Below are 17,722 nucleotides of genomic sequence, written 5' to 3' on the forward strand. Positions count from 1 at the left end.
CTCCCCATACGCGCAAGGGAAGCCAACTCCATCATGGCCATTGAAAAGAAACCAGCCGTGGCTGGGACCCTTTCCAAGGCTGAGAGGGATGCCGACTTGGTCATGGGGGTAAGTCCTATGAGGTAATGCGACTGTGGATATAGTTCCAATACTGACTCGTTGTGTGGCTTTACCCTCACGCATATTAGACAAACAATAGCAGTATCGTATCCAAACGAAGTGTCGAGATGTCCTACTACCCCAAGCCTCATTTCTTCCGGTATTTTGTTAGAAAACCTCAGAGACGGTCGCCTTTGATCAACCGTGGATACTGGCTTCGTATGCATGCGATGGCAGAGACTGTCAGACGGTTCATGAGGGAGCCGTCGGATAGACCGAAATTCGTCTTGAATCTTGGGTGTGGATTGTGAGTCGTAGTATAATCTCCAGAATGCGGGGCTGAAGAACGCACTGGACCGCATGCTAAGTTGGATATCGTAGTGACCCTCTGCCGTTCATGCTTCTCAGTACCGAAAGTTCGTTGTGTAGACATACAACTTTTGTGGACATCGACTATGAGAAGCTGATGATAAATAAGAAAACGGCTCTCCGACAAACAAATGAGATTACACAATTCCTCGAGGATGTAGAATTTCTACCCGATCAGGATACCTTGCAAATGCGCAGCAGACAGTATCTAGCTATCGGCTGTGACCTAAAGAGCTTGAATAAATTGGAACATGTGCTAAGGACGGAAGTGCTTCCTCCCCACGCTTCGGTTCTTTTTCTCGCCGAGGTATCTTTAACATACATGGATGTCAAATCCGCAAACGCGGTGGTAAATTGGGCTTCCAAATTGAGTGAAGGTTGCAAAATCCCTTTTCATGAATATATACCTTCCCTCTTCATGAGACAAGCCGCTGACACATGATAAAGACGCCCAATTTTGTTTACTAGAACAATTCTTCCCCGACGGGCCCGAACATCCTTTTGCTTCAACCATGATGAAACACTTTAAGAAACTCGGGGCGCCTCTTTATTCGATAAACGTGTATCCATCATTGAGTGAGCAGGAGCAGCGTTTCAAGAACGCTGGTTGGGAAAAAGCCCATGCGAGAACTCTTTGGGAGTTGTGGTCGGACAACGAATTCATAGATAGGACATTGAGAACCTCATTGGATGAGGTTGAACCATTCGATGAATGGGAAGAATTTGCCTTGTTCGGCTCTCACTATTTTCTTTTGCATGCCTCCACAAGGCAGCAGAGATCAAGCCCATGTTCAGAACGATATTAGCTGGAAAGATACAGGTCAATTCCTGTGATCAGTTTAAACTTCTTCCCAGATGCCCTCCTGGAAGTAGCCAACGCAGATTTGGGGCCCTAATCCCTGATAATGGAGACTGTATTGGCCACCACTCTGGGTTGGGTCGCCAGACACGGCTTACATCGACTGATCTGTGCACCAATTCGAAGGATGGTTCCGGCCCCCAATATCCATTCCCTCCGAGAGATGTGTCGGCAAGAATGTGTCACACGGCAACTGGTCTGAGCAATGGTAAATGTTTGATTGTTGGTGGTAGAACATCACCCGCGAAGGGGTTCGACGATTGTTGGCTACGAGAAGGAAAGCAATGGCGTCAGACTCAAAGCCTGCCAACGAGTCGGTTTAGACACAACGCCGTTAAGGTAATCCTTGACTCCGAGTGTGTCCTCGTCTATGGTGGTAAGGCCAGCGATGGTACAGTGCTGGGTGATTGGTTGATTTGGAACAGCAATGGAGACGGATGGGCAAAAGTTGAAACCAGTGAAGCCAGCCCAAAGCCGCGATTTGGCGCGAGCATGATAAATGTCGACAACACCTCAGGCTTGGTATTTGGTGGAATAGGACAAGATGGGACGATTCTGGAAGACTTTTGGACGTGGAAATTGAACCAACGAAGTGACGGGTCGCTGGTATTGGATTTCACTGACCAGGCTAGGTATCTAAGAGAAGCCTCGCCTTTGGTCAAATTTGTTCATCGGTTCGGAGCTACGGTCAATGTAACCTCATGGGGAGTTGTCATTGTTGGTGGTATTATTCCAGATCAGATCATTCCTCTCGACAAGGAAATCATGCTTCTTGATTCAACAGAGATGCTAAAAAGCCTAAATGGTCGTTCATCATGGAGCTCTACCATTCTGTCCACAATCGGCTTGGGGGGTGGGTTCAGAGGGCCGCGACCTTTGCTAACAGGTCATGTATCCTATGCCATCAATCCCCACCAGGTATTGATACTCGGTGGTGGAGCTGTTTGCTTCTCTTTTGGAACGCATTGGACTGAGGGCACTTGGGTCTTGAAGCGGGCAGATTCGGCCATCGAGAACGAATGGACACTTGTCTCTGAGAGCATGCAAGCCAAGCAATTAATAACACAGCCGGAGTCTTCGACCCCCCTTCGTGGGGTCTCCGAAGCTGTGCAAGAGATCGTATCGATTCCACGTGTCCGGATAGAACATGCTGCACAATTCCAGCAAATACTTGCAGACGGCAAACCAGTTATCATCGAAGGCTCTGATATTGGGCCATGTACAGACCTCTGGACGAAAGAATATCTCGCAAATGCCGTCGGTAGAGATCGCGAAGTAGGTCGACCTAAGTCAATAGATCACCATGCTTGTTTCCGTTACTAAACTATCCCGTCAGGTCGTTGTGCATGAAGCCAAGTCTGCAAATATGAGTTTTCAGGCCAAGAACTTTGCCTACACGGCGAAATCATTCGGCACTTTTCTTGACGAAGTGTATGCTGGTGGGCGCCTGTATCTTCGAAGCATCTCCGCTGAGCAGCCCACCAAACTGCCTGCCAGCTTGGCCGCTGACTTCCCGAATTTGAATGATTTCCACCTCCCAGAGTCACTCGCCATAGTAACTGAAAATGCCCATAGCTCCCCACTGAGGATTTCAGGACCTGTCACCCTATGGCTCCACTACGATGTAAGTGCAGCCAGATAACGGAATGCCGCGGGAACAATGTTAACCATTTGACTAGGTAATGGCGAACGTTTTATGCCAGATACGTGGAGAGAAAAGACTGATTCTTTTCCCACCCCAAGACGTACAGCACTTGTCTGTTCCGGCTGGTGCTTCGAGCTCAACCATCAACATTTTCCAGAGTTGCGACGATGGGTCAATCACATCAATTCCTCAGACCTCGCCACAGGAAGCACTTTTAACCCAAGGAGACATCCTGTTTATTCCCCCTCTGTGGCTTCATACAGCATCACCGACTGGCCAAGTCAGCGTTGCCGTCAATGTGTTCTTCCGTAACCTGTCGAAAGGTTATGCTGCTGGTCGGGACGTCTACGGGAATCGTGATCTGCAAGCCTACGAGAAAGCGAGAGCCGACCTCCAAAAGATAGAACGATCTTTCGACGAGCTTCCAACGGACATGGCTCGTTTCTACCTGTCGAGGCTCGCGCAGGAGTTGAAAGAGATGGCCGAAAAATGATCGGGTCGAAAATCCTTACAGAGTTGGCGCGAAGAACCTCCAATCCCCGGAATTTGGCGTCAACCATGATATCAGTAAGGACACTCATCAAGCCAAGTTTACTATGGCGCAATTTCTCTGGATCCACCTAGCACATTGAGTGTACTCCCATTTATCAGCTGGCAGACGGTAAGAAGCCTAAACCAGGAGTTGGGGCTTGTTTGACCAGCTCAAATGACGATCCTTTTGGCTATGCAGACATTTGCGTGTAGTGCAAGGCCAGGTTATTTTTAAATCCATCTTTTCGAAATGATTGCAAGTTATTCAAAGAGCTGCAAAGAATAGGGGTTGACCAACAGCAGCGAAGGGGCAAAAAATAAAAGAGAGATAGAAGGAGAGAGAGAGGATGAAGTGCCAGCATGGTGGCTTCTTTCGAGGACAACACAGTGTTCGACACGTTTTGATAGCAAACTGTTGGTAGAAGGACGAAGATCAAATTTGTGCCTTAACATGAGCCACAGAGTTTGTTCCGTTGTCCCTGCACCAGAAGATGACTGTGTGTGTGTGTAGTGGGAGTGTTTGTTTATTCGAGCTGATATACTACTGAACTAGATGCCACGAAAAATCACTGGCTAAGGAAGGATATAAAATTGACTTTGGTAGAAAGATGCCTGGTTGCCAGTCTAAGGTTAGGACAATATTAGGAGGTCACTGCAACCATGGTCACCACAGATGAAATAGGTAGTGGTCAAGCATCCAATCATAGAGAGAGGCTTTCAGATGACTTAGGTATTAAATTGAAACCTACTGCGAATGCTGACAAGTGGCTTGACATCAACGTCCCGACTTGATTGATTTCCAGTCCCGTAAGAGAGTCGTAGGCGGAACAGAAGGAGACCAGGCGTAGTTAAGGGGGCGAAGAAGAACAAAGGAACGTACCGGTTCACTAATAGTGAATACGTACTTGGTTATGGACCCGAAACAAGAGACGACAGCAAAACGATGGTCGGACCATCGCTATCAATCTGGATCCCTCGCGGCTCGGAAGTCCAGCATCCATTTACCAAATGTTGTCGTCATACAAACCAATCTAATCAGTTCCACCTGCAACAAGAATTCCAAAGGGGCCAGAAGAACGCATGACTCGAAGGAACCATGGAGTCGTGCCACCAACGGGTGCCTACTCAGAACAGAAAATACATACTGTGGGACGGGGGATGGGGAAATTCCCAATACCAATGACGAGGCCAGGATGGCTTGCCTGAGTTTGAGACTAGTAACCCTGCATATGCTGACGGAATGGGGGGTTTCTCATTGGTCCAGATAACGGGTTTGATCTGGGATGTCGGGGGTCCTTGCGGCCCTATTGGGCGTTGGACGAGGAGTGTTGGCGTCAAGACTTTCCGGGGTTCTTGGAGGAGTGGAGGAGGGTGGTGGGGAGGAAGGTACGTTCCAGCAGGGAAGAGGGATGGGACGAGCCTATCATCGATCGTCACCGTATCTTGGATCTGGCCTGGAATGGACGGGGGTGGGAGGGTCATTGGCCGCAAACAGCATCAAATCGATTTAATCGGTCGTCGGTACTACAATACCTACCTACCTTATGTGGAGACGCTGCCCGAAAATCCAGGATGCGAGGGAGTGTAACAATGAAAAAGGGAAAATCGTACCTGGGAGGCTGTGCCACGACAATGAACATTGTGTCTTTTCCCCCTCAGTTATATTTGAACACATTTATATGAAATAAATAAATGTGTAAAATAAAAATAAAATAAAACGACAAGAGAGAGGGGATCTGGATAGATGTATAGATCCCATACAGACTCCCTATACCGAATACTATAGTTAATGCTACATGTCTAGAAAAACGAAGATCCCAGCACGAGCCACTGCAGGCGGGCAGCCCACTTGGTGACCCAAGGCAGCCTAGTCCGGTTGCTAGTTCATGGCCGACCTGCTTACCCCTCCCCACCCACGTACTTGCTTCTCGCCATCCAAACACGGTCGTCCTCCTGCTCCAAGTACGAGATATACTTAGTTGGGTCCGAGCACGTATCGCCTATATTGTTCCTCTTTCTTCCCTTCTCTTCGTCGCTATCTTTCCCATCTGCAATTCCGGCCCCAGGTGGGCTCCCAGAAGCACGTCCCTCACTGATCGCTGTGGGGTTATCCACGGTGGATATCCTCCAGAACTAGTACTCTCAGCACTACAATTGGTACGGGTCTCCTATGTAGTGGTTCCTGTCCATTTCGGTTTGAAATCAACTAATTCATCCGCTCACCATCCGCTGTTCTTCAGACTCTTCGGTGACCTCAAGTCCACGACAACGTATGTCTCTTTTCCCATCATTTGACTTTAAAACAGGTGAGCTTGTTTTAACTGTGGATCCCCCAATGTTAACGGGCAACGATTGAGATAGGCATATATCATACAATCCTTTTCAAAATACTGTGTGTCAGATGACGTCCCATTGATCAGCAATTGATGCTCGCATAAAATCCTCTGATATACACTGTATATTTGCCTTTACATCATACACGAGAACTATTTGGTCCACTGCCGAGCATGGCAACGGTTGTGGTGCAGCAACAAACGCTGCGGCATTCGACACCTCCCCCGACAGGGAAATCCCCAGCATTGAGCCTGAACAAAAATTCATCTCCAATCCCCAACAAACATCTACCCGTTTGTCCGTCAGGCTCATCCTCTATTACCTCGCAACCCACGTCCCTCGCTTCCAAGGCGGAGAACGGCGATCCAACCTCCTCGCTTCTTTATCCACCGGATAATTTCCCACAGATTTCGGACTCGTATCGGGTATACGGAATCGAACCTGAGCAGCTCGCTTCGGCCCTGGCGCATTGGGCCTCCCAGCCTCTGCCAGACCCTAACCAGGTCTTCCCGTGGTTACATGGACTTCACCCCGATAATCATCTGCAGTTGGGATTCTTCACGCATCGGAAACGGTCCCTTCGACGAACCCCCCGATGTTGGCGCGGTATTACCATTATAAAGGTGGGGGGTGATTTGAGCAGTGCTAGAATCAAAGGTGCCGTGTCTCCAGAAGAAGTCCTCGAGTCGTCAGGCATGGAATTCCTTGCAGTGGATCCTCGTGAAGGATTCTCGGTGCGGAACTTCCAAATTCAAACCGCGAAACTGGCCGCATTGTCCGATATTGTTCTCTATCGTGATGAAAGTGTCAGCTATAGACAATTGTTGGATGCTGCGGAAGGAGCTGCGATTGCCCAAGCCCGGTGGCAGTTTCATAATGACCCGGAGCACATTTTACCGGCGTATAATACTTTTGTTGTCTCTTGTTAGTTCAAGTGCGCCATTGAACGTGTAGATGAGTGTGCTAAACTCTCCACAGGTCCTTTCTCGGAAATCGAGAAGAAGTCACCGAGCTTGGTTGCCATCAACTCTCAGGGTCACCTAACTGGACATGTCATGGATTTTTGTGAGCTATTCGGCTATTTTCTTCACTGACTCAGATGAGGCCTAACGCATGATTAGTTCAATGGGAACGGATTGAAATGTGTGAAATGTCGCGGGCTTCAGAAGTATCAACCAATGTTTGGCAGGGTCCGACCCCTGATAGTCTGTTAAGACCTGATTCCTGCCAGCCTACATTGGGCGAACCCTTTGATCTTTTGATTGAGTCGAGTGATCAGGCGAATATCCCGGGACCGCGCTATCTCGCTAGACTCGATAAGCAGCTCGAACTTGGACCTCAGCGATTGGATTTCCCTTCATCTGGATCTATTCTTCTTCCGTCAGGTGAGAATCGAGAGTTGGATGACCTTGTGAGCACCATTCGGTGGATCTACTATCTGGCAAATCCAGATGAACCCGATCATCATCCCGATGCTAACGGGGATATTACGATGACTTCTCTCTCACAAAGACCACGCAAGATCCTCATGCATTGCCCCGATGGATATACTGAGAGTTCGTTGTTGGTGATTGCATACGTGATGTTCGCAGAAGGCATACCAGCCCACGACGCCTGGCTCAGACTCCATTGCGACAAGAAACGGAATTTCTTCGCTTATCCATCTGATGTCACGTTCCTAACCGATGTACAAGACAGACTGCTACGTGAGAGTCCTGCAACACGGTCACACAAACTCACTGTCTCCCCTGCTCCATCTTGGTTCGACTACTGCGATGGCTCCCTCCCAAGTCGCATTTTACCATACATGTACCTTGGTAATCTAACCCACGCTAATAACCCAGAAATGCTTTGGGAACTTGGCATCAGACGTGTATTGAGTATTGGCGAATCTGTTACGTGGAATGATTCGGACATTGCCAGGATGGGCTCGGAAAACATCATGCATATCAATCGGGTCCAGGACAATGGCATAGATCCGTTGACTCAGGAATTTGACCGATGTCTAGAGTTCATTCGTTAGTCCTCCAACACCACCTTTTGGATCACAGTCTGGCTGATGCATGCCCTCTCCAGGGAAAGGAAAACATGATGGAGCAGCTACATTAGTGCACTGTCGAGTGGGGGTTTCGCGATCTGCAACCATATGTATCGCCGAAGTCATGGCATCCATGAACCTTAGCTTTCCTAGAGCATAGTAGGTCAAGTATTTTTTTTTTGTCCAGGGCATGAAAATTGCTGACGTCTTCCACTAGTTGTTTTGTTCGAGCAAGACGACTCAATGTTATTATACAACCCCATCTACGTTTTGTGTAAGCGGACTCTCACCATTTCTATATGTTTATCTGTTCTCCTCTCGCCATTTTCTCATCTCAGCCAACATCCAACTAACGGATCGGTAAAGTTACGAGCTTCTTAAATGGGAAGAACTTCAACTACAAAAGCATAATAAGCCATTGAAGAGAGAGCTCGAGTGGCCCATTGTGGCCCGTGAGATCGCACTGATGAATAAACCCTACTCGAGGTAGCTACGAGCAACGCCCATCAAGCGATTTTGACTTACTTCTTCTTCACCCATTGCTATAGCTACGGGATGGCATTTATACAAACTTCAAGTATTTACAGCAGACATAAAACTCTCGATGATGATTGATATGGATACTATGAGAAACGATGGATACGAAAGGATGGCCAATGGACATATTTTCTCAATTCTTTGTTCATTTGCTTTGTATTTTGGGCGTTTGACGAACATAATGTATCTGGATGGCATGATGTTTCTTAACATATTTTATGACCTGTTACTGACACGGTGATCTACTTTTTGGCGGTGTTTTGTGATATGATTATATACTGGGACTTTTATATTTAAAGCAGACTTTTATCGAGAACTGAATGTATTATTCATCTGGTAACTCGTTCAATTGTAGAGCTTGGTATATTATTTAGTCAACACCCAAATTTGTTGAGGTCTCTTCGTATTAACTGCAAACAGACTGGTAGCATTGACGGCATCGCAGACTTCCGGCATATTTTGTCTGTTTGATAACCATGTGTTTGCGAGTTTATTTTGTTTACTTTCCGATGAAGCTCGGGTGATAATATTGTAGTGTTTTTCTTTATATTTTTAAGATTAGATATTTATCGAGAGATGGCCTTAACCATGAGGATTTTAGTAAATGCCAGCAGCTATTAACTGAAGTTACCAGTCCCAGGGCTTTTGGACGCCATTTCTATTTAAGTCCGAACCGTTTAAAGATACAATCTTGGGACCCTGCAACTAGATATGCTTTTTCAATGAATTATATCGCTCAAACGACATATGTCATGTAGGTGACTGTAAACCAGCTAATTAAATCTGAATACCACTCGGAGAGTTCAACATCGTTCAAACACTCGATATAGACCTTTCAGATCAGCGACCTCTACCACGCCTTGGAGAAGTCTTGTCGTAGCAACAAGACGAGCCCGGAGAGCTGGAAATACCACATGTTCCATCATCCGAGCCATTTGCAGCCGACGGTGTCTAATCGTCTCATCTTCTTCGTGAGGACCTTGTGATCTCGCGTTCTCATCGGCTTCTGAAGTATCTGCGGCGGAGGAGGTCTGTGGTGGCGGAGGGGGAGGGAGTTGTTCCGGCGTATAGAAAGCTGCGAGTTCACGCAAAAACGTGCGAAAGCATTCTGCCTCGCTTGTCCAGTTGACGTAAGGTCCTAGTCGGAGCAAAAACCGTGGTAGTTTCCCCAACGAGGGTAGGTAACCTTTGAGTAATAGTGGGATGGAGAGGAGTTCGCCTTGCTCTGAGATATCTAGTGAGAAATACTCATTGAGCATTTCCCGTCTGTCTATAAGTGTCTTTGCTACTATGTCGGGGGCGTTGCTGAAGATATCATATTCTTCCTGTTCTCCCTCTCGACTGGCCCTTTCCTTCTGCTGAGTGTATTTGGAAGTTTGCCGCGCCTCATGTTCTTCGCGTTCGACCTCTGCACCAATGCGGAGTAGATCTATAATTTTGGGTGCCGGCTCCAGCTTGATAACTCCGAAGTTGCCAAAGTCTGTTAAGCCTATTTGGTAGAAAAATTCACTGCAGAACATCCCATAATCAACTAGATAGAGCTTCACACCCGACTGTATAGCGGCTATGCGCCGTCGCTCGTCAACTAACCCTACATAAGTATGGCAAGCGATTGTTTCAGTCAGGTTGTTGTGCATGGTATTGCGAACACTTGCGCGCAGGCTTTTGACAGAGGTAAGCGCGATCCGAATTGGCTCGCGGTCTGTCGTCTCATACACAACTCCTTCGTCAAGAACAGTAGAAGCAGCCTCTGCTTCTACAGTTTGAGGCAATGCGGGTGATAGCATGGATGTGATTTTGCGCACTTTGGAATCTGTACGAACCAGGTTATGCTCGTATGGTTTTTTGGTTGTGGCGGGTGTTTTAGGGACTGACTCCCCAGCCTCTATCAACGTATCGGCCTGTGTTGTTGAAGGCTCAACAGATCTCACCCCTGGAAGGAGGGTTTGTGTCAAGAAAGTTCTACTTGAGTCCACTTGCGCTAGATTCGATCTGATTTCATTGCAGATGCATTCGATGATCTCGTCTTCATTAAGGAAGCTCACTTCGCGTTTTGTCGGGTGCACATTTACATCCACTCGCTGAGGTTCAATTTCCAGATCAATATAGACAAAAGGATGGCCCCCTTTTGGTAAAAAGCTCACGTATGTCTGCTCAACTGCCCGCTTAACCGCAGTGGATTCAACAGAGCGGTGGTTGATGAAGAGAAGAATGACCGTTCTTTTAACATGGTAATTCGCATTGGTGACAAGACCAGACGAGCGAAAACCCAATTTGGGATCCTCAGACTTGAACTCTATGAGTTCGTTGGCCACTGCGCTCCCATGAATCTGACGGATTCGGTCGACTGTGCTTGCAGCGGCCGGCGTTGATATACTCACGCCCGAATCTCCATGCTTGCGGCAAGAGAATGAAACCCCGGAGCAGTGGACTGCATAGCGCCCAACAACATCTAGTATTTTCGCATACTCTTCGCTTGCTGACCGGAAAGCTCGGCGTCTCGTCGGCACATTGTAGAACAAATCCTCCACCTAGTAAAGTTATTTTGGCTATCTATACTGCAACATAGTATTTATACGTACGGTAATCTGAGTACCACCTCGACCTGCCGTGGCTTTGGGAGCTGTGCTTTGTCCTGGCTTAGCTGGGACGAGACGTCCGTCGCCATAATGAGCTCTCCATGCACAGCTCGATCCAGCAGTCTTTGTGGTCACGGTAAGATGCGCAATATGGCTTATACTGGCGAGTGCCTCGCCTCGAAATCCATACGTACCGATGGACGAAAGATCTTCGAACTGCTTTAATTTGGAGGTGGTAAACCGTTCACAAAGTATGGGGAGGTCGTCTCGCTGTATTTTGATATTAGTAGCCTTGTTCCAAAGTTGAGTTCTCAAATGCCTTACATCTATGCCATGGCCGTTATCAGTAATCTGCAGCAGTTTAAGCCCGCCATCTTTCACGAGGATCTCGATGGATGTAGAGCCAGCGTCAACGGCATTCTCGATCAGCTCTTTCATGGCATGCATGGGAGCCACAATGATCTCCCCAGCCGCAATCTTGTTCACCACATCTGGGTCAAGGGCCTATTTCGGTATTAGCAGGGAAATACAGGCAAGGTGACAAGTATTCGCAGGGACGGACTCTGATTCGTTTAGGCTTCAAAGAAGCCTCAGTTTCTTCGGCTGGTCGTTTCGTGCCGCGAGGTTCGTCCACATCCATATCAGGCTCCATGGCGACCCACTAGATATTACAACGTCTCTCCTTTAAGCTGTTTTCCTTTTTATTTTCTCAATTGTTTTCCCTCTCGCGTTCTTGGTACTCTCTGGTCATCACCTAGTTTGTCGCCTAGTTGCTTGAGACAACCGTCTTCGGGGGAAACGAAACCCCATGTATAAAAATAAGTGACAGTTATTCCATCCCTGACTGTATTGAGATCAAATAAGGATGGATTAGAGTGTGGTGGGCGGAGCAACGGCCCGGGCAAATTGTTGGAGAGGACGTGGAGATGAATTAATGTTCCACGGCGATAACCCACTAAGCGATAACGAAGAATGATCGGCTTAACTCCTGGCCCAGCCTCATACTCATCACTTTCGCTCCCTCTCGTCACCAAATGTCATTTCAATGTTTTCGAGCTCGCTCGGAGCGGTGTTACCCATGTCCAAACAATGCTACCCTCCTGGAGGCGGTTTCTAGCCGATGAAGAGCTTGGGAAGAAAGACGGCGACCATCGGCTGCGACCAAAACAAGGCCCGCTATGGCCCTTGAAGAAGCAATGGAAGCCCCCTCGACCGCGACGCTTCTTACTCGGAATCGCTACCTTGTGCCTTCTGTGCTTTTTATTTAAGGCCATATTTACCGGTCTTGTTACTGCCACCGAACGATTCAGCCCCAGCCTCTCACAAGCACGACAGAAAACTGGAGTGCCATGGCCCCATTTAATGTCCCTCTCCTCCGCGGTTTAAGCCTGTGACGGATACGAGGAAGGAGTTCTACTACGATGGAAAAATAAAGTTGACTGCCTTGGCTAGGACGGTACTACGTTTCCAGAAGCCACGGGGCAGCCCTCACCAGTCAACCAACCGAGTTGTTCTCTTTGGTGGCGCGAGTTTGAGGAGTGTATCGGATCTTCTCCCTTTAGCTTGCCGTATGGCTGGTCATCAGGTAAACGAAGTTCATTTTGTACTCATGGGGAGAGATGTCGTTTCTACTGAGGCAATTCAGCGCCTGAATGGCATAGATATTGATTGTCAGATTCATTGGCATGGTATGTCTACACCCACCTAGATTTCGCAGGGCCCGCAAGCTAATACCTGATACCTGTAGATGCTCGCCCAGACTATTCCCAGTGGTCAACCGAGTGTCGCATGGAACAAGCTGTAGTGGTTGGTCTCCGCTACATGCAATCGTATCTTCGTCCGCAAGTGATCATAACACAGGGTGTGTCGTTCGAAGACTCGTCGTTCTCGCAAGGGGTTAGATCGGTGACCCAAAAGTTTGGGATTCCTCACATTGCTCTCCCTGGTCCTTCTAAGGATCTTTTATGGTTGTCCAGCTTGGAAGGTAGCGCTCTTCGAGGTAACTATCCTGTAGCATCAAATAGATGCCACGCGGATTACTCTGCTTACTCTTTTACAGCTTGGAATGATATACATATTGAGGTTCTTCTTCAAGTTCCTCCAAAGTCCTCTGGGTCTGTAATAAGGTTAATCCGCTCTTTGGAGGAAGCCGACTACCTCGGTTCGATACCCAGTTTATCTATCGAACTTCCTCGTCAAGTAGACCCACAGCTCCTTCGTTTCCTACAAGAAATTAAATGGCCACCACAGTCGTCGAGCAAGGTAACCCTGCGTCGGTACATACAACCACATCCCATGAATTCAGCCGAAGCGTCTTTAAAGACCATTGAAGCATTCTATCCTAGGGATCCCAATATGTCCCATGTCCTGATGCTCGCCCCACAGACAGAGTTGTCCCCCTCTTTTTATCACTATTTAAAATACACTATATTGAGATATAAATATTCCAAATTTACTGAGCGAGAACCTCTCAGACTGTTTGGAATCTCACTGGAACTTCCATCCACGTTCCCTAATAACGAAGAACCCTTCACCCCTCCGCATTCTGACACTTCCATTGTCGCGCATAATGAAGAACCTCTTCCACTCTTCCTATGGCAAGCCCCGAATAGTAATGCGACATTGTATTTCGGTGATAAGTGGGTTGAGCTTCATTCGTTTCTTTCAAATCGCCTTGCCGTCCAGGAAGCTGTGCCCCTGCCTTCGCCTCAGGAAAAGACCTTTTCAAGGAGATACCCAGCTGTGATGGAGTATATTCTGGAATTGATGCGTACAAAAGGCTATTACCTGCTCTATCCAGGATTCCTGGGTAGAGAGAGTGCCCTGGCAACTGTCCACAGTGAACTATACCAACTCTCGGAAGAATTTTCCCAGGATGACCCATCAAAACTAACCAAGCCTGAAATAAATGGTCATTCATTTAAACAGCACGCTATAGATTCTGCAGCATATTTAGGGACAATAGAGAAATCTTTGAGTCGAGCCTCTACCTCCTAAATCAATTCTCACCGAATCTGTCCGCAATTGACGCATTGCCTGTGCTATCATATACGGGGAAAGAGCTCTCACGTACAACCTTGGACCAAGGTACTAAGGACTATATGCAACAGTTCAGAGTTCTCTGAGGTTGTCCGGAGAAAGACCGATGCCAGCTTAAAGTTCTTGTTTTGCATTCGTGACGATGTGGATACTGTGGGACATGTAAAGTGAGAAGCCTCAGGTATGATCATGGGCTACTTAAGAGACAGTCCGGTTTATGTACATTATCCAGCCTGTATTTGTTTGTAGTGGTGCCATGTAAGCCATCGTTCATAATGGAAAACGAGCGATTTCTTGGCATCGCCTTGTTACATAAGCAGTACGAAGCTCCACAAGGAGCGCAACGCCCGAGCGGCCATGGACGATAGAGCTCTCTGCTTTCATCAACAAGCTTATGATTCAGTCTCTGTTCCATCACCTGGTGCACAGAGACTATTTATAACCAACTCTATCATCCTAGCTATACTCCGCCTCCCATTCCTCCCTTCTTCCCCCATCCCGGATTTCCGATCCTCACCCGGACCTACTCGCCAGATTCCCGTCAGAAATGGCGAAAGAAGGCGAGCGGTCAGCTCCCACCGACAAGGGCAAGGGCAAGGTTGACGATGTGAAGGAGTTGTCGGGAGAGAAGAAGCCTCAGAGTGATGAGAAGCCACAAGCAGATGGAAAGAAGAAGGACGAAGAGCCCCAGGAAGGTGAGATCGTGACTGTCCAGTCCAGTGCGAACTCCGGCAACCCGGCGTCTTTGTGGCATGCTAACACGATAAATCACTCAGAGGAACTCAGTGAAGAGGATCAGCAGCTGAAAAATGAGCTGGAGATGCTTGTTGAAAGGTTAAAGGTATGATGTCGCAGGCAGGCCTTCTGGGACGGTGATCGATGACATTAACCGTATTCTTCTATTTAGGAGCCCGATACTTCACTGTATGGCCCTGCCTTAGACGCTATTAAGACTTTCATCAAGACCTCGACTTCTTCGATGACTGCGGTGCCCAAGCCTCTCAAGTTCCTACGACCATACTATGATGACCTGACGGCGCTTTATGACAAGTGGCAGGCTGGCTCAGTTAAGGTGAGGTTTCTTGTCTGACAAATCCTCCGGCGGAAATGCTAATCACAACAATGTTCTAAATTACAGGACTCGTTGGCAGATATGTTGTCGGTTCTTGGAATGACCTACGGAGATGAAGAGAAACTCGAGACGCTGAAGTATCGCCTTCTTACGAAATCCGAAGACCTCGGATCCTGGGGCCACGAATACATCAGGCACCTGGCATTGGAAATTGGTCAGGAGTATCAGAACCGGCTGAATGCGGAGAAAGATGTCCAGGACTTGATCGATCTCTCGCTATCCCTGGTCCCATACTTCCTGAGCCACAACGCTGAGGCTGATGCTGTCGACCTTCTGAGTGAACTGGAGATCATCGAGGAGATCCCGCGCTTTCTGGACGAAAATACATACTCGCGCGTTTGCCTGTATATGGTCTCCATGGTTAACCTTCTTACATATCCTGAAGACCAACAATTCCTCCGCACGGCGCACGAGATTTATGTCCGTTACAAAGAACTCACGAAGGCCATTGTTGTTGCCATTCGCCTTAACGACTCTGATCTTATCAAGAGCGACCTGAAAGCCACTTCTGACAAGGCACTCAAGAAACAAATGGCATTCTTGGTTGCCAGGCAGCAAATTTGGCTTGATCTTGGGGGCGAAGAAGAGGAGGACGACGAATCATTCATGGAGTGCCTGAACAACACTTCAATTCCCAACCACTTCAAGTCGCTTGGAAAGGAATTGAATATTCTTGACCCCAAGATGCCAGAGGACATATACAAAACGCATCTGGAGAGCAGCCGTGGAGCTGGCTTGACTAATGTCGACTCCGCAAGGCACAATCTTGCGAGTGCCTTCGTGAACGCCTTTGCAAACTCTGGGTTCGGCAACGACAAGATGATGCTCGTTGAGGGTGACAAGGGCCCATGGGTTTGGAAGACAAAGGACGACGGGATGTTGTCCACTACTGCCTCGATGGGTATGCTTATGCACAGAGATCCTGAAAATGGCTTGGACAAAATCGATAAATATACGTATGCTTCGGAAGAGCAGATCAAGGCCGGTGCCCTGCTGGGTATCGGTATTATTAACTCAGGTGTTCGGTTGGATTCTGATCCCGCTTTGGCCCTATTGAGTGATCCCGAAAACCTAGAGGCCAAGAGTGTGCCCATGAGGGTCGCATCCATCATGGGTCTTGGCCTGGCTTATGCCGGCTCCAATAAGGAAGAACTCCTTGAAGTCCTTCTCCCGATTGTTGAGGATGTTTCTCTTGACATGCAGCTGTCTGCTATGGCAGCTGTCTCGTTGGGTCTTATTTTCGTCGGCTCGTCGAACCATCAAGTGAGCGAGGCAATTGCCACCACATTGATGGATGAGGAACGGCAGCGACAGCTCAAGGATAAGTGGACCCGCTTCATGGCACTTGGTCTGGCACTGTTGTACTTTGGCCGCCAGGAAGAAGTCGACGTGATTCTTGACATTCTCAAGGCCGTTGACCATCCCATGGCGAAGCCTACCTCTGTTCTGGCATCTGTCTGCGCATGGGCGGGAACCGGGACAGTATTGAAGCTGCAAGAGCTTCTCCACATCTGCAATGACATAATTGAAGAGAACGATGAGAAGAAAGGCGACGAGCTGGTCCAGTCGTATGCGGTGTTGGGTCTGTCGCTGATTGCCATGGGAGAGGACGTGGGTCAGGACATGATCCTTAGACAGTTTGGGCACCTCATGCACTACGGCGCGAGCAACATCCGGAAGGCGGTTCCTCTCGCGATGGGCCTGATCTCTCCCAGCAACCCGCAAATGAAGGTTTACGATACTCTCTCCCGATATAGTCACGACAATGACAACGACGTCGCCATCAACGCGATCTTTGCTATGGGTCTGTGTGGCGCGGGTACCAACAATGCTCGTCTGGCACAGCTGCTCAGACAGTTGGCCAGCTACTACCATCGCGACCAAAACTCTTTGTTCATGGTCCGGATTGCCCAAGGTCTCCTGCACATGGGCAAGGGCACCATGACCTTGAACCCCTTCCATACGGATCGCCAGGTTCTGTCACGTGTATCAGCCGCCGGTCTGCTCACTGTGCTTGTTTCTTTGATCGACGCCAAACAATTCATCCTTGCGGAACATCACTATCTCCTCTACTTCCTCATCACTGCCATGTACCCACGGTTCCTTGTCACACTTGATGAGGATCTGCAGCCCCTCACAGTGAATGTCCGGGTTGGACAAGCTGTGGATGTTGTTGGGCAGGCTGGACGGCCCAAGACGATCACTGGCTGGCAAACACAGAGTACCCCTGTGCTTCTGGCGTACGGCGAAAGAGCCGAACTGGAGGATGAACAGTACATTCCTCTCAGCAGCACACTAGAAGGATTAGTCATCTTGCGCAAGGTAAGGATTTCTTTCACCTGATGGTCGAATGGCGAAGCTAACACGGAACAGAATCCTGATTGGGAGAGTCTAGCCTAAGTACGATGATGATATTTACTAGATCCAGTTTTTGCCGGTTGGATTGAGGGAGGCTCACATGGGTATAGCTAAATCTAATGTATTCAGAACGAGCCAGAAAATAGCATTCGCCACATTTGAGAACCAGTATTAGATGTTTAATCAGCCGTTGGTCCTGGGT

At 48.3% G+C, this 17,722-nt stretch overlaps 6 protein-coding genes across 6 annotated transcripts; 5 read left to right on the forward strand and 1 right to left on the reverse strand.

The window, feature by feature from the left end:
* Positions 1 to 33: 33 nt before the first annotated feature.
* Positions 34 to 3,465, forward strand: PPM2 (tRNA methyltransferase PPM2; the record flags this gene model as incomplete). The annotated part of the gene is made up of 6 exons (XM_033566117.1): positions 34 to 108; positions 189 to 406; positions 481 to 845; positions 1,380 to 2,602; positions 2,664 to 2,951; positions 3,007 to 3,465. 6 exons carry the CDS (start codon positions 34 to 36, stop codon positions 3,463 to 3,465), a joined length of 2,628 nt encoding a protein of 875 aa, XP_033431874.1.
* Positions 3,466 to 6,010: 2,545 nt separating this feature from the next.
* Positions 6,011 to 7,860, forward strand: pps1 (tyrosine/serine/threonine protein phosphatase PPS1; the record flags this gene model as incomplete). The annotated part of the gene is made up of 4 exons (XM_033566118.1): positions 6,011 to 6,761; positions 6,816 to 6,902; positions 6,959 to 7,627; positions 7,682 to 7,860. The coding sequence occupies 4 exons, from the start codon at positions 6,011 to 6,013 to the stop codon at positions 7,858 to 7,860; spliced, it is 1,686 nt and encodes a 561-aa protein (XP_033431875.1).
* Positions 7,861 to 9,215: 1,355 nt separating this feature from the next.
* On the reverse strand, positions 9,216 to 11,643 carry MLH1 (mismatch repair ATPase MLH1; the record flags this gene model as incomplete). The annotated part of the gene is made up of 4 exons (XM_033566119.1): positions 9,216 to 10,943; positions 10,995 to 11,261; positions 11,316 to 11,495; positions 11,554 to 11,643. 4 exons carry the CDS (start codon positions 11,641 to 11,643, stop codon positions 9,216 to 9,218), a joined length of 2,265 nt encoding a protein of 754 aa, XP_033431876.1.
* A 320-nt stretch (positions 11,644 to 11,963) lies between these two features.
* ATNIH1004_001420 (uncharacterized protein) lies at positions 11,964 to 12,377 on the forward strand (the record flags this gene model as incomplete). The annotated part of the gene is made up of 1 exon (XM_033566120.1): positions 11,964 to 12,377. The coding sequence occupies one exon, from the start codon at positions 11,964 to 11,966 to the stop codon at positions 12,375 to 12,377; it is 414 nt and encodes a 137-aa protein (XP_033431877.1).
* A 223-nt stretch (positions 12,378 to 12,600) lies between these two features.
* Positions 12,601 to 13,988, forward strand: ATNIH1004_001421 (uncharacterized protein; the record flags this gene model as incomplete). Its single annotated transcript, XM_033566121.1, has 3 exons — positions 12,601 to 12,679; positions 12,739 to 12,975; positions 13,051 to 13,988. The coding sequence occupies 3 exons, from the start codon at positions 12,601 to 12,603 to the stop codon at positions 13,986 to 13,988; spliced, it is 1,254 nt and encodes a 417-aa protein (XP_033431878.1).
* A 589-nt stretch (positions 13,989 to 14,577) lies between these two features.
* Positions 14,578 to 17,562, forward strand: RPN1 (proteasome regulatory particle base subunit RPN1; the record flags this gene model as incomplete). The annotated part of the gene is made up of 4 exons (XM_033566122.1): positions 14,578 to 14,871; positions 14,938 to 15,102; positions 15,169 to 17,484; positions 17,536 to 17,562. The coding sequence occupies 4 exons, from the start codon at positions 14,578 to 14,580 to the stop codon at positions 17,560 to 17,562; spliced, it is 2,802 nt and encodes a 933-aa protein (XP_033431879.1).
* Positions 17,563 to 17,722: the final 160 nt, after the last annotated feature.

This window comes from Aspergillus tanneri (assembly GCF_003426965.1).
Source record: "Aspergillus tanneri strain NIH1004 chromosome Unknown AapTan_2_pilon_pilon_pilon, whole genome shotgun sequence".
Classification (NCBI taxonomy): Eukaryota; Fungi; Ascomycota; class Eurotiomycetes; order Eurotiales; family Aspergillaceae; genus Aspergillus; species Aspergillus tanneri.